Source organism: Eleutherodactylus coqui, chromosome 6 (genome assembly GCF_035609145.1).
Source record: "Eleutherodactylus coqui strain aEleCoq1 chromosome 6, aEleCoq1.hap1, whole genome shotgun sequence".
NCBI classification, from domain to species: domain Eukaryota; kingdom Metazoa; phylum Chordata; class Amphibia; order Anura; family Eleutherodactylidae; genus Eleutherodactylus; species Eleutherodactylus coqui.
In genome coordinates this window covers 168,412,573-168,429,846 of record NC_089842.1, presented here as the reverse complement: position 1 = coordinate 168,429,846, position 17,274 = coordinate 168,412,573, and the positions used below count along the sequence as shown (strand labels likewise).

The 17,274-nt window shown below is 46.8% G+C and overlaps 1 protein-coding gene across 2 annotated transcripts in view; it reads left to right on the top strand.

Moving 5' to 3' along the window:
- Positions 1 to 17,274, top strand: part of BRF1 (BRF1 RNA polymerase III transcription initiation factor subunit) — a 286,967-nt gene that overhangs the window by 264,311 nt on the left and 5,382 nt on the right. For both annotated transcript variants that reach the window (XM_066608177.1, XM_066608176.1), the window contains exon 16: positions 16,949 to 17,000. In XM_066608177.1, coding sequence (XP_066464274.1) covers positions 16,949 to 17,000 — 52 coding nt within the window. The remainder of the gene's footprint in view (positions 1 to 16,948; positions 17,001 to 17,274) is intronic.

The window sequence follows — 17,274 nt, the reverse complement described above, 5'->3', positions numbered from 1 at the left end:
ACAATGTAATCAGCTGTCATCAGTGCTCCCCTGGCAGAGCACAGTGTGCGGTCCTGCTTATCAGCTGTTCTGCTGAATGATGGTTTTCAGGCAGTACTGTGAAAGATGGGCGCATGTACATACAACAATTATCACTAAAAGATGGCTTTTAAAAATGTTGAGCGATAATCGTTGTCTAAAGAGCTTCAGCTAATGGTTCCAGGGACAGTATAAAGATCAGTGGTGATAGAGGACAATCCTGTTTACTATTATCGGTAATTTTGAAATCATCTGATAGAGCGCCATTGGTGAATATTTGTGCCAAAAGGTTTGAATACAATGCAGATATTGCATTGAGAAAAAGGCAGCTAAAGCCAATTTTTTCTAGAGCTGTGAAGGCATAAGACCAGTTTGTATGATCAAACACCTTTTCAGCATCCAGAGCAAGAAAAGCCGTAGGGATATATGTGGATTCAATATAATGCACAAGATTTAGGACCCTTCTAGTGTTATCTGATGCATGCCGACCTTTCACAAAGCCAACTTGATCTTCTTCAATCAAATAAGGCAAGAGAGGTGCTAGTCTGGAGGCCAAAGGGTTTTGGATAGACTTTGATATCCTTGTTTAATAGTGATAGGCTGAAATTTCTTTGGGTAATCTGGTTGTTTTTCTGATTTAGGAAGGGTAGCTATTAAGGCTTGTTGATATTCTTTTAAGAAAAGAACCTTCTGTAGCCGCCAGTTGAAGGGCCTTAAATACAAATGCGGAGCTAAGAGATTTTGAAAAGTCTTATAATAAGCATTAGTAAAGCCATAGAGGCAAGACAATTTACATTAGAGTTAATGTGTTTGAGCACCTCTGCTACCGTAACAGGTGAATCAAGAGCTTCGTGTTGAGTTTTAAAGAGAGTAGGTAAGTTGAATTTTTTTGCAGAAACTCTTGAATTAGTTGTTTTGAACTTGGAAACTTAGAAGTGGCGTCCTTAAGATCATATAAAGCTGAAAATTATTTGCTAGATCTATGGAGTTTGTGAGTTTTCTTTGTTATTTTGGCCATTTAGATATGGAATGCATGATTTAAGATGATCAGCATTAAGACGAGTTGCCTAAGACTGATCACTGTGGTCCTGTACTGGAGTCGTCTCCCCGATCTTGGCGGCGGGGCTGTGGGGATCGCGTGCGGGAGTATAAGAGGAGCTGCGCGCCAACGCCCTGCTAACTGACATCCGCCGCCCTGGGCTAGCGGCGCGGGCTGCTGGAGGCTCCCTGCCCTATGAGCCCCGCTGTGACATCGGGGCCGGCTGCTCGTCGCCGGCGACTGATTGGAGCTGACCTCCTGCACCCTCTATGAACCTCCCGTGCTCGATACCTGTTCAACATGAGTACCTGAACTAAGGGTTGTTCAACAGTCGAAAAGCTTAAAGAATTCTCCCAGGTAGACACGCCTGACCACACACCACGACCTGGTGCGATCTGCTCAAGGAAAGGGAGAGTGAGGGCGACCCTGGGCAGGGTCAGGAACCAACTCTACGACAACATCTAGAAGCTATCTACGCTTCCAAATCCTCCCTCAAGGGCAAAATAGATGAGGTTTAAGCGGATGTTACTTTGCTAGGGCAAGATCTACAAAATATGCGGGGTAGGATAAGTGAGATGAAGGACCGAGTCTCTGATGTTGAGGACTCCCTAAGGCCACTCCCGGCGTCGATACAGAAAGCTATAAGGCAATCAGAATTCTGTCAGTCTAAGACGGACAACTTAGAGAACCGTTTGTGCCGCAACAACCTACGTATAATTGGTCTCCCAGAAAAAGCGGAGGGCTCTCAACCAGAGTCATTTACTGAAAACTGGCTGAAATGTATACTAGGGGGTGACATTTTCTCTGCCTCCTTCACCGTGGGGAGGGCTCACCAAGTCCCTACTAAACCCCCGCCTCCTGGGCCCCCCCTCCCACGTCCATTCCTGGCAAGGATTCTAAACTGTAGAGATCTAGATGCTATTCAAACTGTTATAGTTTGGTTCATGTTAATTTATCAGTAAGTCTGTGCTGGTGCTCTCTTCTTCCTATTGTATACAGAATGCCTTTTTACCTGGGTATACCGTTTGAGCTTTATCATATTTTCCAATGTCCTTCACATGCTTTAGCTGGAATGTACGAGGTCTGGGCACCACCGCTAAGCGTAAAGCTGTTTTCTCATTTATCAAACAAATTAACCCCGATATTATGTGTTTGCAGGAAACCCATCTCATTATAGAAAGCTGACGTCTTTAAAAAAAAAAACATGGGTTCAATGAGTAAGCCATTCCTTTCACACCTCTTTCTCCAGGGGCATTTCACTCCTCATCCACAAATCACTAAGATGGAATCCCATTAATACCCGCAGAGACCCTGAAGGCAGATTTATCTTTGTATACGCAGAAATAGACTCTAAGCCTTATATTATCTTATGCATATACAATCTGCCAATCATAATAATCTTTACCTTCTACAAGCTGCTATAGCATTTGCCCACCAGTACCCCTCGGCATGTGTCACCTGTATGGGGGACTTCAATCAAGTGATGAACTCGGCCATAGACAGGTTTCTAATATCTCCTGTAACCCCCACCACAGCTAGCTCCCCTCTACAACAGCTGATTGATAGTGTAGCCTGGGTCGACCTCTGGCGTCTACACCACCCCACTACCCTTGAATATACCTGTCACTCTCCAGGCTACAATACTTTATCAAAAATTGACTACATATTTAGCTCTCCGACATAGGCGATGTACTTGTCCAGCATAACACACTGCCCACGTGGCATATCAGACCATAGCCCGATATTACTATTCTTTAAATTCCTCTACCACAAGATTACTTCTACTTCGAAATTACACCCATTCTGGCTTAAACTCACCAGCTCCGGTGACCAAACACCCACTCACACATCAATATTTTTGGATGCTCATGACAGCAACACCCATTACACTCTGAAATGGGATACCCTTAAGGCATACCTTAGAGGTTGCCTCAAATCTGCCATTTCTTATATTAAAAAAATCAACATCTCAAGCCAATAGGGACCTCGAAGCTCAGGTATCTGAAGCTGAAAAACTATGTATTTCTGATCCTACAGATTCTAATAAAGTAACTTGACTTGGCTTCTCCCGCCTCTATCAACACCAAATCTATGAAAAGACTAAACATAAATTATTTTTTACTAAACTATATTACTTTGAGTTGGGAAATCAATCTAGCCACTTGTTAGCCAACCTTATTAAACAAGAAAACCAGTCCAATTCTATCCTTAAGATTAAAAATTCACAAGGCATGGTACTCACTGATGCACATTCTATTACAAATTGCTTTAGGGAGTTTTACGCTAACCTCTACAGCTCCTCTACCAATAATGCCACTCTAGATACTCTTAACTATCTTCAAGACCTGACGTTTCCAACACTCTACTGAACAAGTGGCGTTTTTGGAAGCTCCAATTACTTTAGACGAAATCCAACAAACCATCAAAGACATGGCGCCCAATAAATCCCCTGGTCCAGATGACCTTCCTGTAGAAATATATCAGTAATACTGTGAACAACTTACTCCACTACTACATAAAACTCTACATCAGGCCCAGCTAGGCGAATCCCTCCCCTCCTGTTTCTATAAAGCTACCATTATATATTTATTGAAACCTAACAAAGACCCGATGGATTGTAGCACTTATCGCCAAATTTCACTAGTCCACACAGACTACAAAATTCTAACCAAAATTCTAGCAACCAGACTAAACCAGGTCATTCTCTCTATCATACACCCTGACCAGACTGGCTTCATGCCAGGGAAATCTCCAACAATCAACATGCATCAAGTCCAGACGGTCATCCAACTTGGCAGACAATTTAACATGCCATGGGCCCTCGTATCACTGGACATGATGAAAGCCTTTGACTCCCTGGAGTGGAGCTTCCTGGAGGCCAGCTTAATCCGTTTCAGGTTTGGCCCTCGATTCATGCAATGGATTAAAATCATATACAAATCCTCGAGTGCCAATGTGGTAATAAATGGTATCCCTTCCACCGTTTTTTTTTTTGGCTGTCTAGGGGCAGCAGTCAGGGATGCCCACTATCCCCGGCCTTGTTCGCCAGAGCCTCTATGGCTCTGGCGATTCGCTTGAGATGTACCCCCACAGTAGTTGGGGGGGTCTCGAGAGTAAGGTGGGTCTCTATGTGGATGACACAATCCTCTTCTAATCTAACCCAGAAATCTCCTTTTCCCAAGCCGTGATCCACATAGATAATTTCTCCCAATTTTCTGGGCTACATGTCAATTGGTCCAAATCTAGAATTCTATACACAGGTCACAACCCGAAAGATGATTCCTGGGTTCCTAGATACGGCTTAGCGGTGGTCTCCACATTCAGATAATAGGAGTGAATATGTCCCGAGACCACAATAAAGCTCTGGAGGATAACATTATCCCCCTACTAGAAACTATAAAACATAAACTCAGACAGTGCTCCAAGCTGCCTCTCTCGGTAGCTGGACGCATAAACCTTGTCAAAATGGCTGTACAGCCTAAATGTCTATATATACTGCAACATATGCCATTGATCATTCCAAAACAATTTTTTCAATCCTTTAACTCCCTCATCATATCATTCATATGGGGCTCCTCCCGATCCAAACTAAGTCTATCGTCATTACAGAGACCCAAAAATCAAGCCGGAATGTCCCTCCCGGACCTGCGACTTTATTACCTGGCTGGACAGTTACGGAACATTCAACCTTGGGTTTTGAACCAGGGAAAACCCACTGCGGATCAATATCTTGAATACCAAGTAAAAGGCAATAATCTGTTGAATTATTTAGAATTCTCTGAATGTTCTAATTCTTCTGATTTATTACCGCTTCATAAACTAGCTCTGAGTGTATGGAGGGAGGCTAAATCTCTTCAGAGATATGAGGACGTGGTGTCCGACCTCCCCCTTTGGAACAACTCTGGATTGATTGCCTTGCAGTCGGTTACAGACCCCAAATATTGAACGAGCCTAGGGGTTGTCTCACTGGGCGACGTATATACAGATGGTGTATTCCCCACGTTTACAATATGCGTGAGACACTACAATTCCAACATCTTCAATTATTTAGATTTTTTTCAATTAAGACACGCACTAAGCACCCAAGTTCCTCCCACCTCTACCCAAATCTCCAAATTTCCCACAGTTGTCATTCTTAATTCCCAAGGACCCAGGGGCTTGATTTCGGTGCTCTACACGCACCTGCTTTCGGCTAAAATAGGCTTCAACCCGCTCCCGGCCTTTGACAAATGGAGGCGCTCTATCCCATCACTTACAACTGAAGATTGGGCGGACATCATTGAATCACATCTATCTGTTTCTCCCGCTGTATACAATAAACTGATCCAACTCTATATAATTCACCAAGCATACCTTACTCCTAGTAGTCTATATAGAATGGGTAATATCCCCTCAAACTCTTGCCATAGATGTCACCAACTGGAAGCAAATTTCTGGCATCTGATCTGGGATTGCTCTCCAGTTAATGATTTCTGGTCTAATATTGTTACCTTTTATAAACTCACTTCTATTGCCCCCTTTTAACATAAACTTAGATCCCAATTAATCTTATTTGGCCTTTTAACAGAAGAACTCTAGCCCAAGAACACACGTATTTTCCTTAAAAAGGTACTATTCTTGGCTCGCAAAGTCGTAGTCTTCCATTGAATGGCTGCAGATCCACCTCTACTATCACACTGGATTAAGTTGGTAAATACTGTTATTCCCTAGGAAAAAATCGTCTTCCAGAATAGAGGCTGCCCAGGCAGGTTCCAGGAGACATGGGGTGTCTGGCTCGTCAATTACTTTATCTCCAGATTAACACCAGGACATGACCCATTCCTCTTTTTCCTCTCTCTCTCGTTACTCTGTTCATTGCACTCTTTTTTTTTTTTTAAAGGAATTTTATTTAGCCAGGAATAAACAAGCATATAAATACAGATGATTGGCACCACAGGTATCAGGTTCAGCAGACAGTACATTGCATGAAAACAGGGTAGAGGCAGTCTCCGCCTGCATACATAGGTATATTTCTTCTTAGCATGCTATGTCTGGCTAGTGCTTTTTTATTTCTTTCACCCCCCTTAAAACTCTAACTTTATTGATTATTACTGAACAACAGTTTAACTTTTGGATAGATCAATTGTAATCAATCAGAAAAAAAAACAAAAACAAAGACTTAAACTTAGACCCCCCCCCCACCCACCCCCTGGCGCGACTCTCTTAAAGAGAAAAAAAAGAAAAAGGAAAAAGTATTTCCCTTCTCCCCTTCCCCTCTCTTCCTCCTTTTTTGTGGGAATAGCGGAGGGAAAAAAGAATTAGTTTTCTGAGCACTGGGCTTTTAACTTAAATTGAGCAGATGACTCTCTTTTTGTCCTTCTCTCTCTCTCACTCCCCCCCTACCACCTGGTTTGGCTCTCCCGACACCGTCGCTGAGCAACTCACCCAGCCACCCCAGATCTTGTCGAATTTTTCAGGGCACCCCCTGGCCATATACGTCAGCTTATACATTGGGACTTCGGCGTTAACGACCCTGACCCATGCGCTCCTAGTCGGCTTCCCAGGGTGTTTCCAATTAAGTAGAATCACTTTTTTTGCATAAAAGAGAAGCAGCTTGTACAGTGTACGTGTTGCCGCGGACACCGGCAGGTCTCCCACGAGCCCAAAAAGGCACGTTCCAGGATGCATGATCCTTGGTGCCCCTAGGTGAGTTTCCATAAAGACAAGCACTTCTCGACAGTATTCCTGTAGGACCGCGCACTCCCAAAACATATGCATGACCGTCCCATCCGCCACCATACATCGTGGGCACGCTGCAGTAGGGAGCAGGCCCATTGTGCACAACCTGGAGGGGGTGTAGTATATGCGGTGTAGAAACTTGACTTGGATGAGCTTGTCTCTAGCGCTAACCAGGGGGGGACCAGATCCGTCCAGTATATCCTCATCCTCCCCTGAAGTCAGATCAGGAATGTCCACCTCCCATCTCTGTACGGCCCTCTCGCCCAGTGGGGCCAGATGTCGCGCTGTATGAGCATAGAAACTCGACAGCGGCCTGACAAGGCTGCACATCTGCGCCAGGCTCTCCAGTCGCGTCATGGATAGTGGGACAGACGAACCCCCAAACTGAGCCCTGGCCGCATCTCGTAATTGGTAATATCTAAAGTAAGAATTTTCGGGCAGACCGCGGGCAACCCGTAACTGCATAAAGGTACAGAGCTTGCCTTCGCTGACTATGTCGGAGAGGACATTGACGCCCCGGCGTCTCCAGAAGGCAGACTCCGGGAGGCGCTGGAAATGTGGCAATTTGGGGTTATTCCAGAGGGGAGTGTGTGGGGATCGCGCTGTCTCCTCTTCAGCTGACAGTCTCGTGACCCGCCGCCAGATCTCCAGCGTCACCAGCATCGGCGTGGGCAGCGGGCCGACCGAGGATGAGGGGCCGCTCAGTAGCAGTCCCCGAAGGTTCTGCGTAGGGTCCACCATTCTACGTTCCAGGCCCACCGCTGGGTTGTAGTTTGACGAGCATATCCACCATCCCGCGTATACCAGTTGGCTAGCCAGGTAATAGTAGTAAAAGTGCGGTAGGGCCAGTCCCCCTCCGCTCGACGGGAGACACAAGGTCTCCAACTTAATCCTGGGTGTAGTGTCTCTCCACAGTATGCGCAGCACTATCCCACGAAGCCTGGTAAAGAATTTTTTTGGGACTAGCATAGGGGAATTATGCAATATGTACAGGAATTTTGGTAGCAGTTTCATTTTTAGCAGGTTTATTCTGCCCACCAGGGTAAGCGGGAGAGAAGCCCAGCGTATCGCCACCTCCTCGGCCCAGGCCAGGAGGGGGACCAAGTTGGAGTTGTAGAAGGCGGATAGTTCCGCTGAGACCTTTACTCCCAAGTAGGTGGTCTGGGTCGTCCAACTCAGCGGGGCGGGTAGAGGGAGCTCGGCGGCCCCAGGGTCCACCGCCAACAAATGGGTTTTGTCCCAGTTGACCCTGATGCCAGAATGTGTGCCGAATGCGCTAAATATAGCCAGAGCCGCGTCTAGAGACGCCCCCGGGTCTTGAAGGAAGAGGAGGGTGTCATCTGCATAGAGCGCTATGCGCTCCTCGTAGTTGTTCAGCTTAAATCCCTTCACTGTTGGTGACGTTCGAATTTGGATTGCCAGGGGCTCTATGGCGAGGGCAAACAAAGCGGGGGACAGAGGGCAGCCCTGTCTTGTGCCTCTACTTAAGGAAAACTGGGCAGAAACATGTATATTAGTTTTAATGTTGGCCACTGGGGAGTCGTATAAGATCTCGATCCATTTAATGAAGGTTGGCCCGAATCCGAACCGCCGCATCACCGCCCATAAGTACTTCCACTCTACTGAGTCGAAGGCCTTTGCCTGGTCTATGAATACCAGGGTGCGCTTCCCACAGTTAGTGTGTTTGTATGATAAGTGATCAAAGAGTCTTCTTAGGTTCATGTCCGTGCTCTTGCCAGGCATAAAGCCGGACTGGTCCGCGTGTATGATCTCTTTCAACACCGAGTTTATACGCGTCGCCAGAATTTTTGCAATTATTTTTACGTCGCTGTTAAGAAGAGAAATGGGGCGGTAAGAGCCGCAGTCCGTGGGGTCCTTCCCGGTTTTGGGGATCATTATTATAAGGGCTTTACGCATTGTGTCCGGTAATGTCCCCTCTCGCATAATAGAATTATATAATGTGAGGAGTCGCGGGGCCAGGGTTTCCACATTCTTTTTGTACCATTCCCCAGGGAGCCCGTCCACACCTGGTGATTTCCTATTGGGAAGTGCCTTAATGGCTTCCGTTATTTCTTCTATACTCAGGTCGCTATCCAGGTGGGCCGCGCTGTCTCCACTCAGTGTGGGGAAGGGAATGTCCTCTAGGTACGCCAGGAGCTGTGTTTCAGTACAGCCCAGCCTGGAGGTATATAAATCACCATAGAATTGGGCGAACGTTTGGTTAATTAATTTGGGATCGCTTATTAGAGTGCCCGTGCCATCACACACCGCCGTAATCGGTGGCAGTGTCTGGTCCTCTCTAGCCAGGTAGGCCAGTAAGTGGCCGTTCTTGTCTCCCTGATCAAAGATCCGGTGGCGGGAATACAGAAGTTTCTTCTTAGTGTATTCAATGAGCAGTAGTCTATATTCCCGTCGCAGGGCACCCAGGGTTGTAGTGGTTTCCGGGGAGGGGTCTGCTATGTGCCTAGTCTCTGCTAAATCAAGGCGCCGTTCCAGATCCAAGCGGCGGGCCCCTAGGGATCTTCTATGCTCGGCAATAGCCGAGGTAAAGGATCCCCTGGTAAAGGCTTTAAATGCGTCCCAGACCACCAGCTCCGAGGCCGTCCCCTCGTTGACCTCCCAGTACATTTCAGCCTCTTGTTCTGCGTATTCGTGTACTTCTCTCTGTTCCAACCACAGCGGGCTCAGCCTCCACGCAGGGCGGCTTCCCTCGACTCCCAGGTCAAGCACCAGTTGGAGTGGGGAGTGATCTGAAATGCCCCTGGGCAGATAGGATATATCGCGAACCATGAGGAGGCAGTCCGGGGAGCCAAAACAGAGATCTATGCGCGAGAAGGCATTGTAGGTCGGGGTATGACACGAGTAAGCTCTGTCATGTGGGTGTCTCGCTCGCCATATTTCCTGCAGTGAGTAGGAGTCGGCCCACCCAGGGAGCCGAGTCCGCGCAGAGGCGGCTGGAGTGAGGCGGTCCCGCAACGGGTCCAAGATCAGGTTAAAGTCTCCCATGATTACTATCGGGGCCGCCTCCAGGAGGACCACTCGTACCATCACCTCGTGAAGTATTTCAATGTTAGCAGGTGGTGGCAGGTAAACATTTACTATCGTGAGGAGGCGGCCATGGAAGGTTCCCTGTAGGATCAGGTAGCGCCCCCCAGGATCTATGTGTATTTGGCGGAGGGCAAACTGGGCCGATTTGGCCACCAGTATACTGACTCCGCGAGCGTAGTTGGAGTAAGTCGCGTGATATGCTGAGCCTATTGTTGCCCGCTTAAGCGACAGCGTCTTCGAGCCCCTAAGGTGTGTTTCTTGGAGTAGTGTCATGTGGGGGGAGCGAGTTTTAAGGAAGTCAAAAACCAATGCTCTTTTAATTTTAGAATTTAGGCCCCTGACATTCCAGGAGACCAGCTTCAAGTACATGCTAGCCATTTTCAGGGGACTGGCGACTATTCCCGCAGGTTAAAGCATCCGAAAAAGAGTCGCGCCAACGACCACAAATAGAAATTACAAAACGAACCAAAATCAGTTCCCATTTACCAACCCCAAACAAAACCCTCCCCTCCCACCCTACCCATCCCCCCGAACTTTGGACAGGTTTCGATCCCATAACTCACGACTTTGTAGGGGGCGTAAGGCCTTGCCCCAGGAGAAAGTCACCAACAGGCTATAACAGAAAAATGCAGAACAATAACAGCAGTTATAGGCATAAAAATAAAGTCCCCCTGTGAAGAAACAGAGACAAGGTTATGTGGGCGTGGGCTGCGTCCGTGTAGGCTATAGGTGCCCGGTACGGGCCGCGGGCGCTGCGTAGGCCCCCAGTCCAGTCCGGCCCCCACAGTCCACGTAGGAGAAAAGCAGTTTTATCGCAGCCCACGCCGTTTTTCATCTTCATTATCTTCGGCCGCCGGCCTTCTTACCTAAAGTGGAGGGGGAGGGGGTAAAAGAAAAGAGAGAGAAGAAGAGAGAAAAAGAGAGAGAGAGAGAGAAGAAGAAGAAAAAAAAAAAAAAAAAGAAAAGAAAGGGGGGGGGGGGGGAGAGGTACCCTCCACTATTATGCTGCAATGATCCTAGGAAAATGATGACCGGCCAGCCGCATCATATATGCATCTGTGAAAGTCTCACGGTGCGGGTTAATTTTGTTCGAGCCAGTTTAGGACATCCTCCGGGTTTTCAAAGAAATGGGAGCGGTTATCCTTGATCACCTTTAGTCTGGCAGGATATAGCATGGCGTAGACCAGTTGTTTTGAGCGCAGCATCTTCTTAGCCTCTACAAATTTTTGTCGCCTTTGCTGCACCTCCAAGGAAAAGTCCGGAAAGATACGTATTGTTTGTCCGTCAACCCTTATCGGGTCTCTCTCACGGTTGAGCGCCAGAATTTTGTCTCTGTCCCTATAATTAAGTAGTTTTGCAATGAAGGTGCGTGGAGGGCCTCCGGGCGGCGGGGCTCTTGATGGGATGCGGTGTGCTCTCTCGACGCAGAATAGGGGTGACAGAGATTTGGGGCCATACTCCTGTTTGAGGAGCGATTCCAGATAGTCACAAGGATCTCTGCCCTCAGCGCCCTCCGGCAATCCTATGAATCTGAGATTGCATCTGCGCAGGCGGTTCTCCATATCATCCAGTTTTTTCCCCTGCGCCGTGAGGTTGGAGTTGAGGGTGCGCACCTGGTCTGAGAGTGGAGTAACAGTGTCCTCCAGGTTGGAGACTCGCGTCTCGACTTCTGTTGTACGCTCTCTCAGCGTTTGGACGTCCGCTCGCAGCAGACCAAAGTCCGACTGTAGTGCATCAATTTTTTCTGTGAGGGCAGAGCGCGACTCTGTAATCGCCTTCAATACATCGGCGATAGTTGGGCCAGATGCGGAGGGCGAAACTGGTGCTGTTGCCTCAGGGGACGCGCTCTGCGGGCTGGAGGGCGCATTGGGTCGGGGGTCCGTTGAGGTGCTGGGCCTAGAATATTGCTGCAGCTTGCTGGTTATTTTGGCTTGCTTGGTGGGCGCCATCTTGTTGGAGAATAGTAGTAGGGAATGTCCGTAGGCTCGAACTTATAAGATGTCACAGGGGGGGATTCATGCGCAGTTTAAGCTTTACTGCATGGCTGTTGGGGTGCAGTCATAGTGTAGTAGTTTACGCGCACCTTTAACACGGTTCTTTCAGGCAAAAGCTCAGATCCTAGCCTCTGGGTGCGCATATGGCAGTGAGTTACAGTCCTGGGGTGCCACGTTGTCAGGGGGCGAGACACACGGGAATGTGAGGGGGGGGCAGGCAGTTGCGACTGCACCCCTCGGTTCGGAGTAGAGTGCTCCCTTAGGAAAAAAATAAAAAAAGGGGGGGGGGGGGACCCCGCGTTATTCTCCGCAGCGTCCCCTCTCCACTTCCTCCCCCGCACTGCCCCCGATTCTCTTCCTCTGCACCCCTTGTCTCCCTCTGCCTAGGTGAGGTCCGGCTGGGGGGAGGGGTGGAGGGGGCCCCTCAGTGTGTCTGCTGGCCTGGGGTGTCTGTTGCGCTGCAGGGGGTTTCCAGTGCCCCAAGGGTTTTATCACAGTCCCACAGGGGTAGGTGAGCTTAGGGGGAGCCGCAGGGTCCGATGGCCGCAGCCGCGGCGTCACTCACCCAGTCTGCAGTCCTGTGGGTCTGCCGCTCTCTTTCCTGATTCTTCTGCCCACTCCCGGGCTCTCTGCAGATCCCAGCAACTGTCTCCCCCGCCTCCGGTGCTCCTCGGCAGGCGTTTACCGCGGCTTTCCGCGGCCGGCCCTCACTTCCGGTCGGCCGCGTCTGTAACTCCAGGCCGGGGATGCGCCCGGTTCCGTAGGCCGCAAAATCGCGGTATTCGCTAGAGACCCGCGGGGGGTCTCTTTCACTTCGTCCCGGTCCGGCAGTGCCCGCGGTAGCTGTTTCGGCCCCGTGGAGGCCTCCAGGTGCGACAGAAACACGCCGGTATGTCTCTGCAATCAGGAGCCCCGGCCCGTGCGTGCGCTCCTGTTGCTGGCTAGCCACGCCCCCGTTCATTGCACTCTTTAATCTCTTACTAAATAGTGATTTAGCACAACCAGCACAGATGATCTGTTATTCGTGTAAATTAAGTTGACCAATACAACAGACACTCAATGTTCAGAAAATAATTGTCTTTAGTCGTTCAACTGATATTTGTACAGACTGTTTCTCTACATGTCATGTGTACGATTTACACAGATTGCTCCTCTTTTCACAATGTCATGTAACATGCATCTAACCAAACTCCATCTCTATTCTGTACTATGAAATTTTTTTCTGATAAAACGAAGTTAAAACCTGCGCACAGTTGTCATCATGGGAGCGGTTTTCTTATGCCATACCAGCCAATGGTCAAATCTAGTATTCGAAAAGGAAAGAAGGGGATAAAAAAAAAAAAAAAGGAAAACCCAACAATACAGTCCTTCACAAAGTTTCAGTTGTAAAGGGAAATGCAGCAGCTCTTCTGGAGGCATTTACCAAAAGTAGGGGTAAAACTTCTTTGGCGTTTCCAAATTTTGAATGTTTCATAGTATCATTCCAGCAGGGCAGATTTGGAAGTCAACCATGAATTTGTTTGTGAGGTTTCACAACGTGCCATTCCTCCAGTTGAATCTCTAGTAGGCAAGGAGACATCCAAAGTTCTATTGTTGTAAGAGATCAATCCCTTCTTTTGGTGATTTAACAGCGAAGGTAGTGTTGCTTGGGTTATTAGTAGGCACACAGGAAATCCCTATTTATATGCTATTAAAGGGGTTGTCTCGCGCCGAAACGGTTGTTTTTTTTTCAATAGGCCCCCCGTTCGGCGCGAGACAAACCCAAGGGATGGGTTAAAAAAAATATATATATATTACTTACCCGAATCCCCGCTCTGCGACGACTTCTTTCCTCCTTCTCCAAGATGGCCGCCGGGATCTTCACCCACGATGCACCGCGGGTCTTCTCCCATGGTGCACCGTGGGCTCTGTGCGGTCCATTGCCGATTCCAGACTCCTGATTGGCTGGAATCGGCACACGTGACGGGGCGGAGCTACGATGACGACGCGGGACCAGCTCTCCGGCACGAGCGGCCCCATTCACCAGGCAGAAGACCAGACTGCGCAAGCGCCAGAAGACAGCGAATTTAGACGGATCCATGGCGACGGGGACGCTAGCAACGGAGCAGGTAAGTGAATAACTTCTGTATGGCTCATAATTAATGCACGATGTATATTACAAAGTGCATTAATATGGCCATACAGAAGTGTATAACCCCACTTGCTGCCGCGAGACAACCCCTTTAAGTGTCTCTAAGCGTTTGGTGATAGGGAGCAGTTATCACTTTTATGCCAAAGTTGCAGTAAATAAATCTGTAAATAGGGACAGTACTTGGTAGGGTGCAAGTAACTGCCGTCTCAAACAGCTTCTCTTTTATATGGAAGAAATGAATGCGAGCCAGAACATCTCTTGGTATGTGATCCACTAGATGTTTAGGATGAGGGAGTCTGTACATCCTGTCGATTATAAGATTATGCAAGGAGCACTCTGCTAGTAGTGATTTCACGAGAGTAAGGACCATTCACTGCAGTGGGAGCTGTGCCTGCTATATCACTCGGGGCTACAATTTGCAGTAGTATCTGCTTTTTGCTCCATACAGATTGTTAGCTACTCTGCCAAATGGCTAATTGTCAGGGGTCCCTGGTGACAGACCCCCTCTGATCAGGTATTACTGACCTATCCTGATCACTGCCACTCCACACCTGGAAGAAGCTGGTAGCAATCATGTGCTGTTTAATTTCCATGTAACCTCTCAGCCAATCACAGGCTCTAGCAATGCGAATGGCAAAAACGGACACTTGGCACTTGGAGTGAAATAGGGGGAAAAAACAAAATTCTGCCATCTTTGGGGAAAGCTTTGTTTTTATGGACGTACACATTGCTGCAAAAATGGCGCAACTTTATTGTGAGAGTCAGTGCAATTAAGACTATACCAAATTTATATAGTTTGGGTTTTGCTGTGCTACTTAAAAAAAAAAAAAAAATAGAATCTTCAGAAAAAAATAAAATTATTTTCTGCTGCCATCTTCTTACAGCCATAACTTGTTTATGTTGATATATTTATTTGTGTGAGGCCTTGTTTTTTGCGGGATGTCCTCCTGTTTTTATTGGTATAAATTTGGAGTTTATGTGACTGATTAACTTTAATTACATTTTTTCTTGGAGACAAAAAAATGCAGTTCTGGTAGCTTTTTTTGTTTTCTGATGACGTTCACCCTGCAAATTAAATGTGTTCTTTTGATAGATTGGACTATTACATACGCAGTGATATTGTGCTTTTGTTTATTAATTTTGGATTTTTTTTTTAAACTTTTGCTACCTTTTTATTTTTTTCTAATAATTACTACAACTTATTTTTGTATTTTTTTTTATTTTTAGTCCCCATAGGAGACTTGAACTTGCAATAATTTGATCACTCATCCAGTATAATGTAATACCATAGTATTACATTATACTGCATTTTGATAGACATTTATTCATGGCAGCCATGGGGGCCTTCAGGACTCCCGAAACACCGATCTGGAGCATTTAAAGGGTTGCTGATCCCGCTACATACAAATCCGCCACGCCATGGTGTATTAAAGCGTTAACATCAGGTTGATTATGTAATCTGACACACCAAAAACATGCAGTGTTTTATATACCTTTTTGATTTTTGCACTGTGTTCTGTCGCACACGTCGTTATTGTGTTCTTGTACATGACTTGTGAGTTCAATTCCTTCTATGGTCTACAGCTAACCTCTTCTTGTATCTTGTTACTAACTTGTAATATTAGAGAAGTTGTTCTTTGCGCTTAGTAGATTGTGACCTTTTAAAGTAAATCTGGGAAGTAACAACCAAGTCTCACCTTGACATATCGCCAGCATCATTGTTTAGATTGCGTCCTACACCCATAGCTGTTGTCACTATGTAGCATTTATGTGCCTGTATCTATATTTTCCATAGAATAGCAATTCTACCTTCAGTTTGCACCATCACAGCATCTACTGGGAACCCAGCTGCAACTAACAGATATAGTATAAAACACATACAATACTATGTAAAACCTTTAGTCAGGTGTGGGAAAAGTGCTACAAAGTAAGAATGCTTTCCAAAATAGAAGTGTTACTTTTTTGGCTAGTTAACAAAATGCAACGTGAATGAACAAAAGGTAACTTCGATCACTATATGGTCCACCCTTACTCTTCAAAACAGCATCATGTCTTCTAGTATACGCTTGCACACAGTTTTTTGAAAGAGTTCGGCAGGAAAGTTAGTAGGATACCCCTTGAAAAACTAATCACAGATCTTCTATGGATGTAGTCTAGCTCTAATCCTTCTGCCATGTAATCCCTGGATGATGTAGAGATCAGGGCTCTGTGGGCCATATCATCGCTTCCAGGACTCCTTGTTCTTTACACTGAAGATAGTTCCTAATGACATTGGCTGAGTGTTTGGGGTCGTTGTCCTGCTGCTGAATAAGTTTGCAGTCCATCATACATACACCTTATATTTTGGAAAAAAATTCTTGCTTTGCAGCATTTTTTTCACACTTGCCTAAAACTTTTGCACAGTACTTACTGTACATTATATTAAAGTTAACTTTAGCACTCTTTCAGCTTGCATGGAAGGGCTAAAATAGGACCTTATATCCTAAACAGGGTCTCCTGCATTACCACCATAGCTTCTTGTGACAACTTCACTATTATGGCGACTGGAGTCGCCTGTCTGCGGCTTTCTCCACTCTTCCCTTAGAAAACATATGAAGGCTCAGCCAAACCAAGTGTTCATGTGTATGGCGGAGTCGAGAGAAATGGCCAAATGCTCCTTCAGCCGAGAGCTCACCACTATTTTGAAGGTGTACAGACCCAGTTAGACAGGTGGCCTATTAGTTGCTAAGGATTTGGGGATGAAAGAAGGTAACTGAACAGAGAGCCTCTAAGACTTGTACTGTGTATATACTGTATATACAGCTGCTGCTGTGGAGATGGGTGTTATGAGTTACTGCTTTTACCTTGATATGGCGGCTTTACTCTTGTGATATATTGTGGATATTACGTGTTGCTTCTCATGTGCGCTGCTGTATGCTGATATTGCTGAGCGCCGCTTGCTCCTTCATCTTTAATTAATTCCAAGGAGCACTGGTGATCACTTTCTATTTTGTGTTTCAGATTAAGGCCGTTGGTTTCTACGCAACCACCTAAGAAGGCAGCCCTGGAACAGGTAACTGTCAGATTGCATCTTATTACAATAAAGGTCAGGGTACGTTACAGCTCCAACGCAGGGAGACGGAAATCTTGTCTTGTTTACAGTCCTTGCAGTTATTTGGGTGGAGACTGCTTCCACATGCCCTGCATACAAAGCCTGCCACAACTTTCACTTTGGGGTTATACAAAAACCTCCATAAATAGATGACTCTTCCTACAGAGACAGGGATATTGTCCCCCCATGGTGAGAGCTCCCACGTACATGTGCCAGTTTTAGGTCAGTCATAAGG